Source organism: Pygocentrus nattereri, chromosome 3 (assembly GCF_015220715.1).
Source record: "Pygocentrus nattereri isolate fPygNat1 chromosome 3, fPygNat1.pri, whole genome shotgun sequence".
In the NCBI taxonomy this organism is placed as follows: Eukaryota; Metazoa; Chordata; class Actinopteri; order Characiformes; family Serrasalmidae; genus Pygocentrus; species Pygocentrus nattereri.
Window position 1 is genome coordinate 37,411,978 of NC_051213.1, and position 20,201 is coordinate 37,432,178.

Sequence of the window (20,201 nt, forward strand, 5' to 3'; positions counted from 1 at the left end):
GCTTTTGTAGTTATTTGTGTGGACTGTGAGCTGCAAGGTTGGGAAGCCCTGCAGATATTTAGTGGTGTGTATATCACTCACCTCGGTTTATCTCTATGATTTCCTCCTGAGCAAGAGGGCAGTCTCCCGTCAGTCCTGAGCCTATTACCCCGCCTAGCACGTTACCCAGGATCCTCTGGGGTGAGGCAGTGGCCATGGCCAGGGCATCAGGCTTGCAGTAGTTGGGCGAGCCGGGCTGCGGAGCTCGTGGAATGTGTTTATTCTTCTTCTTGGGCAGCTTCTGTTTGGCCATAGCCAGGGAGTAGTACATGCCGAAGTTGTTGACGATGACAGGGACAGGCATGGCAATGGTCAGCACACCAGCCAGGGCACACAGAGCACCCACCAGCATCCCAGACCATGTCTCAGGGTACATGTCACCATAGCCCAGGGTCGTCATGGTGACCACAGCCCACCAGAAGCCGATGGGGATGTTCTTGAAGTTGGTGTGGGCGCTGGCCGTGGGGTCATCAGGGTTGGCCCCTATGCGTTCTGCGTAGTAGATCATAGTGGCGAAGATGAGTACCCCCAGGGCAAGGAAGATGATGAGCAGCAGGAACTCGTTGGTGCTGGCGCGGAGGGTGTGGCCCAGCACTCGCAGGCCCACGAAGTGCCGGGTAAGCTTGAAAATACGTAGGATCCGGACAAATCGGACCACCCGCAGGAAGCCCAGCACATCCTTGGCCGCCTTGGAGGACAGGCCACTCAGGCCCACCTCCAGGTAGAAGGGAAGGATGGCCACAAAGTCGATGATATTCAGCAAACTCTTGAAGAACTCAGCCTTGTCTGGGCAGAAGACAACACGGGTAAACACCTCGATGGTGAACCACACCACACACACGCCCTCCACGTACGTCAGCCAGCTGTCTGTCACCACCTCGTAGACAATCTCTTCCCGTGTCACGTTGCCCACCGTCACGTTCTCCGTCTTGTTGTAGATGGTGTTGAAGGCTTCATGGGTCTCCATGCAGAATGTTGAGATGGAAATGAGGATGAAGAGGAGGGACCCGAATGCCACATACTGCAGAAAAAAGAAAAAGAGGGAAAGAAAGAATAAAGATGCTGTTGGAACAAAGCAACATTTGGACAACATTATGTTCAAATATGTACAAAATCTGCTAGACAAACTACATTGTAAATCGGGAAATGTCAAGTAAGTCTCACTATTTTACTCCCAAAATCCCCTTTTTCCCCCAAAGCTCTGCCTATTTTTTAAACAAATATCTTTCCTTCTTTATACTCAGTGCTCCTTCACCACCATTTAAAGTTGCTCTCATCACTCAAATCTTCAAAAAGTCTTCCCAGACACCAATGTTTCACCTTCTGACTCCAAAGTCACTCCAAAAAGCAAGCCTGCAAGTCCTCAGGCCAAACTTCATCACTCATTTGTTTACCACAACAAACCCCTCACTGTTTTGTCCTTTAACTTATCACTCCTGAAACCTGCTCCCAACTCTTTCCTTTTAGTGGTAGTTTCCTGTGGATAGAACCTGACCATTGATAAATGAGGTAAATGGTGTGTATGACAATGGATTGGGCTACAGTCTGTAACTGACACCTATATCGTGAACCCATTATGCAGATGGAGCTCATAAAGTAGCCACTCTGTGGAAGTACAGGATAGATGTTTGTAATACAGTGGACAGGGAATGTACAGATTTATTAAAACTGTAATAAATGGGTTACATACAATGAGGTGCCATTCAGTTGAGAGCTACAGTAACGGCAAACAGCAAAATAAAGCAGTGTCATGCTGACAGACATGGGTCTTAAGTCTTCCTACATCTGCTGACTTGAAGACTTAAAGAAGCCATAATTAATCGCAAGGGGTCATAATATGGGTCAGCTATTCATAATCCACACTTTCTGTTGGGAATCAAGAAAGTTATATCTATAGCTGCATGCAAACTTTTGAACCAGGCCCCAGGTCACATGATGTATTGCTCATATTCAGGGTGAAAATAAGCAAATAAAACATCCACTGCAGGGAACAAACTGAAATATGCACATTTTAGTGCACAATTTCTATTAATTTTATATTCTGTTTATTTTATTTTCATTTCTGTTTTGTTTCCTTTTCCAACATGTTAAACTCAGCAAATAAACAGGAATTGTGTATTAAATTGTGCAGAAGTGTGTTCTCTGTAGAGGATGTGTTCACTTATTTTCTTTTAGACAATCAACAAAACATTTGACCAAGGGTGCCCAAACTAATTTATCCCCACTCCAATTTAACTCCTTTTAACCAGTCTAACTCTAACTTTACCCACTCTAATTTAACATATTTTATCCAGTCTGTCAGGATTGGCCCCTCCCAGTCCTTCATGTGCTATTGTTTTGTTTTGGTCTTGTCTAAGTGCTTTCTTTGTTTTGATTCTTCCCTGTCCTGCCCCCTTGTTTCTAGACTCCGCCCTTGATTGTTCTCACCTGTGTTTACCACCTGAGTCTTGTTAACTTTGCTGTATTTAGGCCCTGTGTTTTTCCCTAGTTGTTTTCTGGTCTTTGTAGCGTATTGTTTGGTCTTTGTATTAGATTGTTTGGTGTTTTTTCTTCGGACCTCCATTGTTTGTTTATCCCGTGATCTTTGTTGTTATGTCTGCCCATCGTTCTCTCCATGTTGGCTCTTTGACCCCAGACTGTCTTGACCCTCATTATGGATTTGCCCGTAATAAATCTCTGCCTCATCTTTGCTCCCACACGTTACCCAATCTAACTTTACCCACTCTAATTTAACACATTTTACCCAGTCTGCCTCTAACTTTACCCGCTCTAATTTAACACATTTTACCCAGGCTACCTCTTACTTTACCCACTCTAATTTGACACATTTTACCTAGTGTAACTTTACCCACTCTAATTTAACACAATTTACCCAGTCTGCCTCTAACTTTACCTACTCTAATTTAACACATTTTAACCAGTCTGCCTCTAACTTCACCCACTCTAATTTAATACATTTTACCTAGTCTACCTTTACCCACTCTAATCTAACACAATTTACCTACTCTAACTTTACCCACTCTAATTTAACACATTTTACCTACTCTAACTTTACCCACTCTAATTTAACACATTTTACCTAGTCTAACTTTATCCGCTCTAATTTAACACATTTTACCTACTCTAACTTTACCCACTCTAATTTAACACATTTTACCTAGTCTAACTTTACCCACTCTAATTTAACACATTTTACCTAGTCTAACTTTATCCGCTGTAATTTAACAAATTTTACCTACTCTAACTTTACCCACTCTAATTTAACACATTTTACCTACTCTAACTTTACCCACTATAATTTAACACATTTTACCTACTCTAACTTTATCCGCTGTAATTTAACACATTTTACCTACTCTAACTTTACCCACCCTAATTTAACACATTTTACCTACTCTAACTTTACCCACTCTAATTTAACACATTTTACCTACTTTAACTTTATCCGCTCTAATTTAACACATTTTACCTAGTCTGCCTCTAACTTTACCAACTCTAATTTAACACATTTTACCCAGTCTGCCTTTATCTTTACCCACTCTAATTTAACACATTTTACCCAGTCTAACTCTAACTTTACCCATTCTAATTTAATACATTTTACCTAGTCTACATTTACCCGCTCTAATTTAACACATTTTACCTACTCTAACTTTACCCACTCTAATCTAACACATTTTACCCAGTCTACCTCTAACTTTACCCACTCTAATTTAACACATTTTACCCAGTCTGCCTTTATCTTTACCCACTCTAATCTAACACATTTTACCTACTCTAACTTTACCCACTCTAATTTAACACATTTTACCCAGTCTACCTCTAACTTTACCCACTCTAATTTAACACATTTTACCCAGTCTGCCTTTCTCTTTACCCACTCTAATCTAACACATTTTACCTAGTCTAACTTTACCCACTCTAATCTAACACATTTTACCTATTCTACATTTACCCGCTCTAATTTAACACATTTTACCTACTCTAACTTTACCCACTCTAATCTAACACATTTTACCCAGTCTACCTCTAACTTTACCCACTCTAATTTAACACATTTTACCCAGTCTGCCTTTATCTTTACCCACTCTAATCTAACACATTTTACCTAGTCTAACTTTACCCACTCTAATCTAACACATTTTACCTATTCTAACTTTACCCGCTATAATTTAACACATTTTACCCAGTCTGCCTTTATCTTTACCCACTCTAATCTAACACATTTTACCTACTCTAACTTTACCCACTCTAATTTAACACATTTTACCTACTCTAACTTTACCCACTCTAATTTAACACATTTTACCCAGTCTGCCTTTCTCTTTACCCACTCTAATCTAACACATTTTACCTAGTCTAACTTTACCCACTCTAATCTAACACATTTTACCTAGTCTACATTTACCCGCTCTAATTTAACACATTTTACCTACTCTAACTTTACCCACTCTAATCTAACACATTTTACCCAGTCTACCTCTAACTTTACCCACTCTAATTTAACACATTTTACCCAGTCTGCCTTTATCTTTACCCACTCTAATCTAACACATTTTACCTAGTCTAACTTTACCCACTCTAATCTAACACATTTTACCTATTCTAACTTTACCCGCTCTAATTTAACACATTTTACCTACTCTAACTTTACCCACTCTAATTTAACATATTTTACCCAGTCTTCCTCTATCTTTACCCACTCTAATTTAACACATTTTACCTAGTGTAACTTTACCCACTCTAATTTAACACATTTTACCCATTTAAATAGACATTTTTTCTCATTCTAACTATATGCCCCTCCAGTACCCCAGAGGTGGTGATGTGCATGTACACACCTCCTCTGTTTTAAATATTGCAGTCTATAAAGCTCGTCTGCTCTAAATATGCTAGAAAGTAAACTGGGTCTTTGCCGTCAGTGGAGCAGCAGAGCAAAGCAAAGCCTGCCCTAGATTTCTACACACATATACACCTGTATAGTAGGTGACACACTCAGGTACAAGCACACACATCTCTCTCGTACATTACACAACCCAATATGCCCACACTCTCTCTCCATCTCTCTCTCTCTCACACACACACACACCTGTATTAAAGTTTGGGCACTCTCCTTTCTTTTAGATTACACTGTTTTATTTACAGATGTGCAGGTGTGTAACCCATTAATGTTACATTCCAAGACTTCGACTTCGACCCCTTTCACTCGTTAAAGGGGTTCTGTGTGCATGCCCATGCTGGTCACAGTAAAATAGATCAGTATGAGGAACTGGTGCGCTTTGTCATGTGTATCACTGTGTAAAAGAAGCACAAGGCTGCCTTTTTTGTTGGATGCATTGTGATAGCTTTTAAATGAGTGTGTAAACACATTCAGAACTGAATTGAGAACACTGATTCCCCAGGCTAAACAGCCGATCACAGAACAAACTCTCATGGCCAACTGCCAATGCTGATTCAGCGTGCTCAGGCAGCCAAAATAGTTCTGACAAAAGCTGACTTAAGCCAACAGCGCTGGACACACCACACAAACCACAGATGACAATCAGCTACTGGCACTCACTGATGCCCAACAGTCAGCTTGGGGTGGGAGGGCTGTAATGACCTACTATTGTTTGCTTTAACTGGATTACAGTGGTTACACACTGAAAGTGACGACAAAAAAACAACACAAAAATGTGAAAATTTGTACACGATTTTTTGTATCAAAACTATACACAATGGACACAATGAGTGCTTTTACATGTACACAATCCAATCACAATCAGATTTTTGTAGCTATCTGATTATTCAAATGGTCATGTAACACCACTTTCCAATCTAGAAATCTGATGAAGAAATCTGATAAAGTGAGCTCAATTTTAGCTCTATAATCAGATATCATATAAACTCTTGCTTGGATTTCTTTCGGATTTCTCAGTCTGGGCATGTATGAAACAGATGGAAAGTACCGGAGTTAAATAAGCATATGGCAGCTAGACACTTTTGGAGCTACATGCTTGATGGAATTCAGGATTTAAATATTCTTCATTTTCTAGATAATGTATGTTCATATTTTCAGGTAAAGTGGCACAATGTTTTTTTCTTTTAAAGAAGAAGCCACAGCATGAAGTTTATGTCCTCTTTTTAGTTTACTGGTCATTTGCAAAGCAGAAATCTGATTACTGCCTGACTCACGTAGGCCAAAAGTTTCCCCATTATCTGATTACTCAAGTGCACATAAACGCATTGATTGGATCGATCAATCAGCTCAGAATTTCAGTGTCAATGTGTCATTAATTTGTAACTGCAACACACTACAAGACATGCCACAGTCTGACATGACTGCATTCTGTACTATATTGAATGATATGATGTCTCAGTGGAGAGAGTGTGAAGAAAGAGAGACAAAAAATCGAGGCTGAAACTTTCAAAAGTGGAATGCAGACGCTGTGAAGCAGAGTTGTCATTTTACAACAGCACTACGGAACCCTGGAGCCAGTGTTTCCTACCACTTTATTCTTTAAGATTAAGATTAAGTGACCCTTATTAGTCCCACAATGGGGAAATTTCACCTCCGCATTTAACCCATCTGGGCAGTGAAACACCACATACACACTAGGGGGCAGTGAGCACACTTGCCCAGAGCGGTGGGCAGCCCAATCCGCAGCGCCCGGGGAGCAGTTGGGGGTTAGGTGTCTTGCTCAAGGACACCTCAGTCATGTGCTGTCGGCTCTGGGGATCAAACCGGCGACCTTCCGGTCACGAGGCTGGATCCCTAACCTCCAGCCCACGACTGACTTAGCCAACTGATGTTAGCATCCTAATGTTTGTTAGCAGGGTTGGGATAGCTACTGAAAAATGTGTAGTTAGCTACTTTTCCAGAAAGAGTAGTGGCTACTTTTTAGCTACTTTCAAAGCGCGATTGTCAGAAAGTTTGTTTGTAATTCTCCAGCTGACAGACCAAATAAGCCCAACAGATAATGTGAACAAGACACTGCATTTAATCCTGTCCAGAAAGAAACATACAATTAAAGCTGCAAATGTACAAAAAGATCACCAAAAGGTGTAACCAACAATCAAACTTACACATCCAAAGGCGTGATATCCAATAAAAATTAAGATTAAATGCAAAATCAATCATTCCAGGTTTTTCCTAGCAAAAATAAACAAAAATAACTGAATACAAACCAGAGAATTTTGTGCAAAACACTGTCAACTGTTGAAATAAAACTGATCCAATTTAAACATTTCAGCAAGATACACCGATCAGGCATAACATTCTGACCACCTCCTTGTTTCTACACTCATTGTCCATTTTATCAGCTCCACTTACTATATAGGTGCACTTTGTAGTTCTACAATTACAGACTGTAGTCCATCTGGTTCTATAATACTTTGTTAGCCTCCTGTTACCCTGTGGTCAGGGCCCTTACAGAGCAGGTACTATTTGGGTGGTGGATCATTTTTAGCACTGCAGTAACACTGACGTGGTGGTGGTGTGTTAATGAGTGTTGCACTGGTCTGAGTGGATCAGACACAGCAGTGCTGCTGGAGTTTTTAAACACCTCAGTGTCACTGCTGGACTGAGAATAGTCCACCAACCAAAAATATCCAGCCAACGGTGCCCTGTGGTCACTGATGAAGGACTAGAGGATGATTAGCTCATACTGAGATGTGAGAAAGGTGGCTACAGCTGAGCTAAAGGTTAAAGCAGAGCAAAGTAAGTCTGGACTTCATATTGGGTTCATATTTTCAGCCTGTATTACAACATCAGCACATACTGAGATATACTTACAGCAAAGATGGTAAAACGGACAGAAAATGTTGTGGCTCCCAAGGAAATACAAAACGGCTCTTATTAACATTGCAGTTGTGATCCCTGAGTTAAGCCTGATAGTAAGTGGTGATCAGCGTGTGGGGTACGCGCTTGCCCATGTGGTTGAGCTGTCCGTGGCTCAGTCGGGAATGCACAGTCGCCACCAGCCTGGTTAACGACCGTGCTCTACGGTTCAGATTTTGCTCGGATTGACTGAAGCTTGAAGCAAAGTTTTAGCGAAAATTTTCTTTATAGCTACACAAAAATTTGTAGGCGCTAAAGCTACTAACTCCTAAAATTTGTAACTAACTACAAAAAGTAGCGTGCTACTTCACTACTCGCCCATATAGCCAATAGAATGCTATTCTACTTATGTTAGTTTGGGAACATCACCTTAAAGAAGAGAGCCAGCCTCACTCCAATACGTCAACATGCTCACATTCACGCACTGCAATTTAAAGCATTTGTAAACTATTGATAATAGGTCATTTGGACTGGAAGAAGGTCTTATTTGAACCTTTGGACTTCCAGACCCAACAAGATTTTATAATGGACAAACTATTTTTTTACTTCTACATACCTGAATTTCACTTCAAGCCAACTTATTATATAATTTGCTTTTGACTTGCAGAGTTACAACTTCTGCAACTTAACACTAACCCTTTTATATAAACTATCAAGCTTAAGTTTCATATTCATGTTTCATGCGTCATCATTTTAATTTGCTGTGGGAACCTATGTTAAGACCGAGACTGGAAAACAGGGTGACATTCACAGGAGCCAGGAAGAGGAGCCACACCCAAATGAAGCAGAGATGGAGGGCATTACAGAAATAATCACTTACTAATCATCTAATCGAAAAAATAATTGTCAGATTAGTCGACTACCAAAATAATCATTAGTTGCAGTCCTAGTGTCCATTTTGTGCAGACTAGATGACTGAACATTCATTCTCTTACTTACTGAAAGGACACATTTACCCATAAATACATGTACTGTAAGCCTTCTGCACAGATAAATAATAAAACAGAGAGAGAGAGAGGAGAAAGGGAAAGAGTGAGGGAGAGAGTAAGGGGGGAAGATAAAAGCACTGCAAAGAGTAAAGAAAAAATATACCACATAACACACACACACACACACACACACACACACACACATTCGCTCATGTGAAGAAGATGTAAATGTAGTGAGGAACCAGGGTTAAAAGCTTTCTCTCCACTCCACTCCTCTCTTCTCTTCTTTCTCATTCCCTCACTCCACTACCTCAGACATGTTTATTTTGTGACAGTAACTGTGCTTCCACTCTCTCTCATTATTTCTCTTTTGCAATGAATGTGATTTCTGTCGTCTTTTTCCAGTTATGCACATCCTTCTGGTTTTAGAAGCGCAGTGATTAAACATCTGCTTTTATTAGTGTGAATTACTAAGAATTAGAGGGAAAAACAGAGAACAGGGAAGTGAGAGACAGTGAGGGAGACCAACAGGGTGAGAGAGAGGGAGAGAGAAAGAAAGAGAGAGATAAAGAGAAAAGGGGGGGGTGGAGAGAGAGATAAGTTAGAGAGATAGACTAGAGAGAGGGCTAATGGTGTGAAAATCTAACTAGTCAACTGTTTTTCATCACTAATTAATGCTGCCTTTGTGTTTCTTTCTGTTTCTCTTTTTCTGCCTCTCTTTCAGTTTTTCTCTTTTTGTCTCTTATTCTGTCTCAGTCTCTTTCATATACTCTCTACCTCTCTCTTATCCTCGCTCTCTTTTTCACTCCCCAGCCTGACCTACTTACAAACTGCTGCAGTAACCAGTTCTCTCAGCCCAGGTCCCCTTTCCTCTCCTCTCTCATCCCCCAATCCCCATCATCCCCTTCTCTAATCCCACAACTCTGTCTCTCTCTTTCAGAATCATGTATGTGTCTCCATATCGTCTGATAAAGTGAAGGAACCCAGCAGTCAGTAGACCACTCATGTGTGTGTGTGTCTCACACAGTATTAAACCAAAGGCCTGATAAATGTGTTCATGATTATATGAACATATCGTACAATCAGTAAAACATTCACTTGATTAATTTAGTCTTCAGGTTCTTATTACTGAGGAACGTTTCTGAGCTGTACACATGAGGACGCTATAGGCAACTGGTTCCACCAGATAGGCCTACTAAAAAATGACGCACACAACTAAAAATAGCAGGACCACTTCTTGAGAGGACAGCATGGCTACAATGATGAACCAGATTGAAAGCAAACGTCCACAAGCGGTAAGACCGACAACTATTTTGTTCATCGAACAGAAAGCCTAACTCTCGGTGGTGTGAGGAAATCACACATGGGACAAGCTGGATACTGAGGTACACTGAGCCAGAGCTAAACCCACTCATGACTTTTATCTGCTTATTAACTTGGGCTACTACTGAGAGGTGAAGAAATAGAACTCAAGAGGTTTTTAGTTTTTGTTCATATAGTCATAAAAACATTATATTTGTCACCCCTTCGGGTTTACTGATAAGGCTTTTGCTTAGATGTTTGTCTCTCAGGAGCCCATGTGGTGTCAACAAAACACAATATATAATTTTTTTTCTGATATGTTGAACTAAAAATAAACAAAAAATCGGATGTCCAATAAAATGCATTTTTATGCCCCTCCTGAAAACGGCAATGAATCTGAACAAAATGTCTTCTACACACTGTCACGATTGGCCCCTCCCAGTCCTGTCCATGTGCTTTTTGTTTACTTTTTCATCCATGAGTGTTTGTTTTGGTTCAGTCCAGTCCCCTTGTTGTCTGACTCCACCCCTGATTGTTACCACCTGTTTCCCACCTGTCCCTCGTCTTGCCTCTGTTATATAAGCCCTGTGTTTGCCCTGGTCTGTGCTGGTCTTTGTTTGATGTTGTTTGTTTGATGTGCTGTTTGGATTGTTTGAAGATTCTAGTTTGAGGTTCTGTGTTTTGTCTTATTATGATGTCTGTCCCTCCTGCTCTTCGTGTTGGATATATGAACCTGGACTGTCTTGACCCTGATTTTGTATTTGCCCATAATAAATCTCACACATGCGTCCACCTCAACATCACTCCTTGTTACACACACTTAAAATTATGGTTCTTCAAGGGTTCTTCAGTAAAGAAACATTCAAAGAGCCCCGATTTAAGGGTTCTTTGCATGGTAAAATGGTTCTTCAGATTAATGGATAGTGTTTTATATGGCTGTGATGGACTGGCGACCTGTCATGGGTGTATTCTGCCTTCCACCCAATGACCACTGAGATGGGCACCAGCTCACAGAAGGATAAGCCATTTAAAAAATGTGTGTGTTTTATATGGTTCTATATTTTTAAAAAAGGGTTCTGTATACCACCAAAAAGGGTTCTTCCATTGTTATAGGCTTGACATCATAACAGCACAAGAACCCCCTTGTAGAACCCTATGTAGATTGTGCTACGTAAAACCCTTTTTAAAAAGTTTCAGATAGAACCATCTACAGCACATTCTCCATCAACCTGAAGAACTATTTAGCGATGCAAAGAACCCTTTAATCATGTAAAAGGTTTGCTGAGTGTTCATGGTCCTACATAGAGACATTTTCTTTACTAAAGACCCCTTGAAGAACCATCATTTTTAAGAATGTACTACTGCTTACTGCTCCAGAAAGACAAGTTCTCTGAAAAACTCTCACATGCTAACAAGAACCGAAGAAAAATGAAAAGGTAAATGTCAAGTTAATCCTTTATTAATTTCAAGCATCTCTGTGTTTAACACTGTTTATTACACCTGTTTCCTTTTGTGTTCATAACATAAACTTTGTTTCCAGAGTAATTTATTTTGTATTAAAATTTTTAAAATATGAGTTATTTGATTAATATGCTTCTAACATAAATAGCAATATGTGGACTCCAAACTTCACACTTTTAAGCGTAATCTAAACTTGTTAATTCCTCCAAACTCCATCCAGTCTTGTGCACACATCCAAACCCATTCACTTCCCAAAACTTTATCCAAATCCATTCACCACCCAAAACATTATCCAAACTCCTTCATTGTCCCAAACTTAATTTGGGAACACACATGCATTACCCAGACTTGTTCATCCGATGTTCAAAAGGTCTTCTGAAAACTTTGCTGAAGTTGAAGCTTGTATTGTGAACTCAGCAGGAGCATAGCATAATCATACAGCAACTTCTTATGAACAGGTGATGGCTTGAAAACTGCAATGATATGAAATGGCAGCAGATACTGTCCATAAATCAGCCCTGAACAATGATGCACTACTGTACAGATCAGAAGAAACAAAGTCATCCAAGAGAGAAGCCATGGAGTAAACTAGGTCAGGATGCAAGTCAGGATGATTCACTCCAGCAGCAGAAAGGATCTGATATAAAACACAAGGGCACTGAGGTAGAGACCACGCTGCTAGAGTAACCATGGAGCCACACATGGAGAATGGTATAAGCAGCAAGACACCACAAATTGCGATTTTATTTTTGCTGAGTCATGAAAGACTGCACTAAGCAGCACCTGCACCACTTTGTTCCTCAGACTAGTGCTAGGCAATACATTGTTATATAGCTGTATACTAAATAACAGCATATATGAATGTATTATATTCATGATAGGATTTAATTCCATACAGCAGAAGTGTCTTTGTTGCCAAGCTATTGCTCATAGTTTTTTAACATTTTATCACATTAAATTTGCACATTTCCAGGACTTAACAAGTCATTTGCTAGGTGACCAGCTCAAACACATAAAACTAAATAAAAAGTATACCTTTGGACAAGAACATAGAGCAAAGCTATAGTCAGGTCCATGAATATTTGCGTGTCAATAAACGTATTGTTGTTTTAGCTGTCAACCACAGCGTACTGGAGTTTTAATACAGTAATGAATATGAGCTCAAATATTTGTAATACTTTGTTGCAAATCATTTGCAGTCAAAAACCACCTGAAGTCTGGACCCCATGCACATCAGCAGATGCTGGGTTTCTTTCTTGGTGATGCCCTGCCAGGCCTTCACTGCAGCTCTCTTCAGTTCCTGCTTGCTGTTGAGCCATTTTACCTTTGGTTTTACCTTCACAGTGAGTGAAATGCTTGCTCATTTGGATTGAGACCAGGTGACTGACCTACACCAATAGTGTAAATCCGAATTTGCTCTGCTGAAGTCCTCTCTTGACTGTTGAACACCTCCTGGAGGGTGTTCCTGATCTGGACAACTGTTGTGAAGGGTTGTGGGTTGTGGGTGACAGTGGGGGGGTTGGGGAAATGTATGAAAAAGGTCATCATTCGAATCCATTCTCTGGATTTGGATGTAAATACCCTTAAATTAAAGCTAAAACTCATATTTATTATGCGCTTATATGTATCATTAACTCCAGTTTGCTGTGACAGACAGCTAAGAGAACAGTAACTCTGTCTACATGCAAATACTTACAGACATACATCAGCAAATTACTAACACTTACGCAAAGTACACAATATGCTCACTGCTCATATCATACACCGTAACTATATTATGCAACTTCACTTTTTATAATGTAACCGTACATAAAACACCTACTGGCCATTTTATCTATAGATTAATATTTTGTACTATACATTTTATACAGAGATGTTATGATAACACTTTCTTTTCCAGTACTGATACTGATATTGAAATCTTGAATATCAGCCAATACCAATCCAATATTTTTCCTATAAAAGCTGCTAAGCTTTATAATCAGACATTTTAGCTCTTTATTTAAGATCTAAAAACATTATCATACAATGCCACAGGAATTCATACACAATTTTGAACTATGTTATCACTTTTAAACACTGTGTTATACTTTCTTTGAAGCTTGTTTGTAGCCCTGGTCAACATTTAGCAAATGATGTTGGACAGATGTTTTGACATTTATTAAATGATTGAAAATTGTGAAAACTTCATAACATAACTGAACTGTTTATTTAATAGTTTCCAATTTCAATGTTGATGCTTTTATGAGGCAAACAGTGCTTTTGCTCATTTTTATGTACATTGTAGGCACTTTTTACCCCACATTAATGACTAAGTGACAATTGATGAGTGATATTTGAAAACATGAAAGAAGTGGATACCACCCCACCCTGTTGGATTAATCAGTTTCTTTTCATTTGATACCTGATCCAGTGTTTTTCACTGATATTGGCCCTATACCAATATCCATCTATATTGATGTGCCATCTCTCATATCATGTATTTTTCATTTTGTTGAAACTTACGTGTACATTTGCAAAAAAGGAGAAACTGTACACTCTGACAAAAATGATTGATTTCTGAATGAGAATAATGCTGTTACGGCAACTGATCGATCTTGGAGGGAGAGGTGGGACATGCAGTTAAATCAATAACAAATGATATCAGTTACAGCAACTAACGCTGTGTGGCTACGCTTCAACATTCAAGTACTTCAAAAGATCAAGACAAAAAGAGTAGAAATCAGTGCAGGGAAATTGATGCAGAACCTCCCCCCTTCCCTCTCCCTACCCAAGCTTCACACACACACACACACACACACACACACACACACACACACACACACACACACACACACACACACACACACACACACACACACATGCACATACAGAATGCATCAAAAGACACACTACGTGTTAGACCGGCTGGCTTTTGTTCAACATCTAATCACGTTTATTTACAGTAGTGGAGCGTGTGTGAGTGTAAGTGAGTGTGCTTCTCCAAACTGAATAATGATTACACAGCTCTGATTCAAGGTCAGCCTTACTTTAAGAGATAAAGCTTCACGTCACTCATCTAAACGGCTTTCACTGGACCCCCATTTGGCATCTCGCAGCAGCCTCAAGGCGTAAGGCATCACTATTTGGTATCTCTCTGTCCTTGGTGCAAGAAGGGGAAGCTAGCGCAGCCGTCGTCATGGAGATGGTGATGAAGCTGTGCCGCAGTAAACACGGCATCACCACAGCGCCGCTACAGCACACACGCAGACGCAGATATGCTCACACACACTCACACAGAACACACGTTAAACACGTGCAGGAGAGTGTGTGACGCACTCTGCTCACACACACACACACACACACACACACACACACACACACACACACACACTCATCGTCTCTGCATCCTTTTTTTCGTACATATACCTCTCTTTCTCTCTTCCTCCTTTCTCTCCCACTTTGACTCTCTCCCTCACTCTTTTTCAAGTCTTTTTCCCTCTCTCGCTTCTTTTCTCTTTCTACTTGTCTCCCCCTGTCTCTTTCTCTTTCTGTCACTTTCTCTCTCCCCTAAGTCTATTTCCCTTTTTTCTCTTTCTACCTCTTTCCATTTCTCTTTCTCTTATCCCCTTCTCTTACTACGTCTCTCACTCTCCTCTCCTCCACATCTCGCCCATTATCTTTTTCTGCCCCTCTTTCTCTTCCTCTACGTTTCCCTCTCCATCTCTTCCTCCTCATTCTCCCTCCTTCTTTCTCTTCCTCCACATCTCTCTTTCTTTCTCTCTCCCCTCTCTATCTGTCTCTCTCTTTCCCTCTTTCTCTTCCCCATCTCGTTCTTTGTCTTACTCCGTATTTCTCCCACTCCCCACTCCCTCTCCATCTTTCAATTTCTCTTGCTATCTCCTTCTTTCTCTCACATCGCTTCTTCTTTTTCTCCCCTCTCCCTTTCTTCCTCACTCTTCCTATCTCTACTGTCTGACACTCTTTCTCCCTCTCTCTACCTCTTTCTCGCTTCCTCTCCTTCATTGCCCTCTCTATCTCTATCTCTCTTTCTACAGAGGAAGCACAGTAAACCAAGAGAATGAAAATGGTTGGAGAGAAAAATTAACAGAATGTGACAGATAGATCCAGAATAACCCCAACACTGCACACACACACACACACACACACACACACACACACACACATACACACACACTCCTCCACATAAAGGTCAAATCATCAGTGTGACTGTACTTATACAACTACACGAAGAGGAGTCTTTACTAAAGGGCTTGAAAGTGTCATTGTTTCCTCTTTCAAGCAGCAGACCATCCAAAAAATGACAAAATGTCCCGTCAGAGAAGCACGTGGTTCAGCACAATTTTCTCACACTATCGACCAATCACATGCAGACAGAGAGATAACACAGGACACTGCGGGAAAGTGAAGGTCACAAGTGGGACAGGTGTGTGTGTGTGCATGTGTGAGTACATGAAGTCCATGTACAGAGTACTAATCTTGGAACAGACGTGTGTGTTAGCGCAGTCAGCTCAAGTAAGTTAAGATTTAAGACCCTGGCCACTACACATTCTGGCATCTCAGACACCATTTAAGGTGGAGAGGAAAATTTTGAACAAGAAGCTGGCAAATGAGAAGCTGAATACAGCCTCAAAAAAGACTGAACCATGAGAGATATTTTACAACAAACAATTCTACTGTAGTGTAAAAGTTTCCTGCCTGAGATGCAGCTTTGAGTCTGCCATGAGATACTTTTGAAGCACTAGTCACACAGCATTCGGTGCTTTGCTTTCTGAGACAGTAACCATTGTGTACCATAATGAATGTGTATTGAAAAAAAGAGTTGAACGGCCCTTTAAACTCTTGAGAATAACTGAGATGGACAGTGTCGTCTTTGAAACTCTGACAACAGGTATAACACGTACATCTGTTGCACTTTAGGGCATGCAAATGTTTGCCGTTGAAGCGTTTAGGCAAACAAAGTATAGCAGCAATCATATATTAAAGCCTTATAAACAAACACTCCACTCTATTAAGAGAACAAAATAAAAGATCATTTTGATATGCGTACAACTACTCTTTTCCTACTCAGCTACTCTTTTCCTGACCTTCCTCAGTTCCTTGTTGTTCCTCAGCGTCATTTTTGTGACAAATGCTTTTAAATATGTTCGCCTCATCCTTATAAACATTCCTAATGGTTCACAGTCCACACTAACACCATCAAACCAGCCGTCCCACCGGAGTGATAAAATCCCATGTTGTCTTTAGAGGATTCCTATTTTACATTTTCATTTCTTTGAGTGAGAGATATTTTTCCCCTGAAAGATTTTTCCCATGAGTGGTTTTTAGTGAAGCCTAACTAGTAAGCTTTGGTTTGTAAGCATGGACCATTTCCTTTTGCCATCAAACTACTGCATAAATTTACAGAAAAAGCAGCTATCCTGCTGCCTGGTGCACTGCACTCTCTATCGTTTTGTATATAGCAGGGGTGTCAAACTCAATTGCACAGGGGGGCAAAATTCAAAACACACTTTAGTTCGTGGGCCGAACAGAATAAACATTTATTGAACACACTAAAACTAAATGTTTTTTGAACATAAATATGAATAAAAATAAATATTCTGGAATAAAAAAATAAACTTAAACTTTAAATAACAAATTTCTTGCTCTCCATAAAAATATATCCACTCAAAATTATACAAGTTAGAAATATGAACATACTGCAAAACAAAACAAAACCATCCATCCATCCATCCATCCAAACCTGGAAATATAAATAAATTTTGTGCTTTTCAGCAACAACAAATAACGAATCAAAACATTCAGTTTTCTTTGCTCTTATGCCATTTTATCAGAGCTGGATGCTTGGCAGCTTTTTTTGGCAACGTTTCGTTTATGTTTGGCATGAGGTGCCGTGTTGTGGAGACTCTCAGGATGGACTGCAGGTGCTCATCAGTGAGACGACTGTGCTGTTTTGTTTGTCTTCATCACTCAGAACAGCTTCTCACACAGATATGTGCTACCAAACATGCACAAGGTTCGAGCCGCATGTAGACGGAGCTGGAGCGCTGCTGCGGGAATGGAGTGAATAAATTCTGTGGGCCCTGCAGTGTCGTACTTTGCCTTTAGTGTCTCATTACAGTGCACCTCAATCAGCTCCATCTGAATCTGCACAGGTGCAGTTTCCACGTCGACGGCAAATATGTTGCGAAGCAACTCAAAATTCTTTTTTTGTTTTTCAAAGTCACCAAAGCGCCGCTCGAACTCTGTGTGCAGTGCGCTCAGTTTGTCAGCAAAGTGCGTATTTATGAACAATGTTGTGCCGACTTGGTTCAGCATTACTTGGCAACTTGGAAAATTGAGGCAAGTTGCTCTGTTGCATTTGTTTCTCCCATAAAAGCAGCTTCACTTGAAATGCCTTCACTGTGTCATACATGTCAGTGATCATGCGGTCACGTCCCTTGAGCTGGAGGTTTAACGCATTGAGATGAGCTGTTATGTCAGCCAGAAACACCAACTCACATTTCCATTTTTCATCCCGCAAAACGGTGGAGTCTTTTCCTTTACTGTCCATGAACTGACAGATTTCTGTTGAGAACTTTTCCCTGACTTAGCCAATGCACCTCTGTATGACAAGGGATCTCCCACATAAAGGACTGAAATTGCCGGTGATTTAAACCTTTACTTCGGATAAAGTTTACGGTTTGCGTTACAGCGCTCATTACATGGTCCATCTTCAGGACTTTGTCACATAGTGCTTCCAGGTGTATGATGCAGTGATATGCTGTTAACTCACCAGTACGGTTCTCCTCCTGCATCTTCACTCGCATCCTTCTAGTCCACTTCTTTCACCACACATAGCCGGTGCTCCATCAGTTGTAAGTCCAATAAGTTTGTCCCAGGGCAGTTTCATGTCGGTTACACTTTGACAAAAATGTCCTTTCCAGTCGTTGTCCCGTGCATCGATTTAATGTCCAATATTTCCTCTGTAACGCGCAAATTGGAGTCCACCCCATGGATGAAGATGGCTAGCTGTGCAGTGTCAGTCATGTCAGTATTTTCATCCACAGCAAGAGAGTCTGCAATAAAGTCTTTGCTTCTTTCACTCAACTGTGTTCTTAAATCAGTGGCCATCTCACAAACTCGACGCAACCGTATTTCTACTTAGGCTTAAATTTGCCAGAATCTGTTTTTTAGTCTGGACATATGACGTCACACACCTTGATCATGCAGCTCTTCAGAAATTCTCCCTCGGTGAACGGCCGGGCTGCCTGAGCGATCACAGCAGCTTCACTTTGTGATTTTGCACGGGTAAAAAACGCCCTGCTGAAATGTCAGCTTCTTTTTTAACTCTTCTACTTTCTGTATCTTTTGCTCTGCATTCAGGTCTTTCAGGTTATCCTGATGTTTTGACTCATAGTGCTGTCTTAGATTAAATTCTTTGAATACAGCCACAATAGCGCCACAAATGAGACACAGGTTTACCGGCAATGTCAGTAAACATACTCAGCCTCCCATCGGGTTTGAAAGGCTCTGCTTTCAGATTCAACTTTTCTCTTCGGCATCGTGAGGGGCTAGCTTCGCAATAACTTGTAGCAACAGACACTAGACTTGATTGGCGCGGAAAGCGCTCCGAAAGGCAGCTGAAGCGCTGCATTATGGGATCTGTAGTTTATTGTGTTACCAACGCTTCATATTGCCGGGCCATTAGTAACAATAGGCAAGGCAAGGCAAGGCAAGGCAAGGCAAGTTTATTTATATAGCACCTTTCATACACAACGGTCATTCAAAGTGCTTTATACAATAAATATAAACAATAATATAAAATGATCTCACGGGCCGGATATACAGTGGGTTGCAAAAGTATTCATACCCCTTGAACTTTTCCATATTTTGTCACATTACAACCACAAACATAAATATATTTCACTGGAATTTAATGTGAAAGACCAACACAAAGTGGTATACAATTGTGAAGTGGAAAGAAAATTATACATGAATCAAAACATTTTTTACAAATAAAAAACTAATTACTAATTACTAAAAAAACTAAGTGCGACGTGCAAAAGTATTCAGCCCCCCTGAGTCAATACTTTGTGCAGCCACCTTTTGCTGCAATTACAGCTGCAAGTCTTTTAGGGTATGTCTCCACCAGCTTTGCACATCTAGTGACTGAAATTCTTGCCCATTCCTCCTTGCAAAACAGCTCAAGCTCAGTCAGATTGGATGGAGAGCGTTTGTGAACAGCAGTTTTGAGATCTTGCCACAAATTCTCAATTGGGTTTAGGTCTGGACTCTGACTGGGCCATTCTAACACATGAATATTCTTTTTTTTAAACCACTCCATTGTAGCTCTGGCTTTATGTTTAGGGTCGTTGTCCTGCTGGAAGGTGAACCTCCGCCCCAGTCTCAAATCTTTTGCTGACTCCAACAGGTTTTCTTCCAAGATTGCCCTGTATTTGGCTCCATCCATCTTCCCATCAACTTTGACCAACTTCCCGGTCCCTGCTGAAGAGAAGCACCCCCAGAGCATGATGCTGCCACCACCATATTTGACAGTGGGGATGGTGTTTTCAGAGTGATGTGCAGTGTTATTTCTCCGCCACGCATAGCGTTTTGCATTGTGGCCAAAAAGTTCTATTTTGGTCTCGTCTGACCAAAGCACCTTCTTC

At 40.6% G+C, this 20,201-nt stretch overlaps 1 protein-coding gene across 12 annotated transcripts in view; it reads right to left on the bottom strand.

The window, feature by feature from the left end:
* The window catches only part of kcnc3b (potassium voltage-gated channel, Shaw-related subfamily, member 3b), a 105,236-nt gene that overhangs the window by 33,801 nt on the left and 51,234 nt on the right, over positions 1 to 20,201 (bottom strand). For all 12 annotated transcript variants that reach the window (XR_005130116.1, XM_017700777.2, XM_037537239.1 and 9 more), the window contains exon 3: positions 82 to 1,060. Coding sequence is in view for 11 of the 12 variants with exons in the window: in XM_017700777.2 (XP_017556266.1) it covers positions 82 to 1,060 (979 nt within the window). In the remaining variant the exon portion in view is untranslated. The remainder of the gene's footprint in view (positions 1 to 81; positions 1,061 to 20,201) is intronic.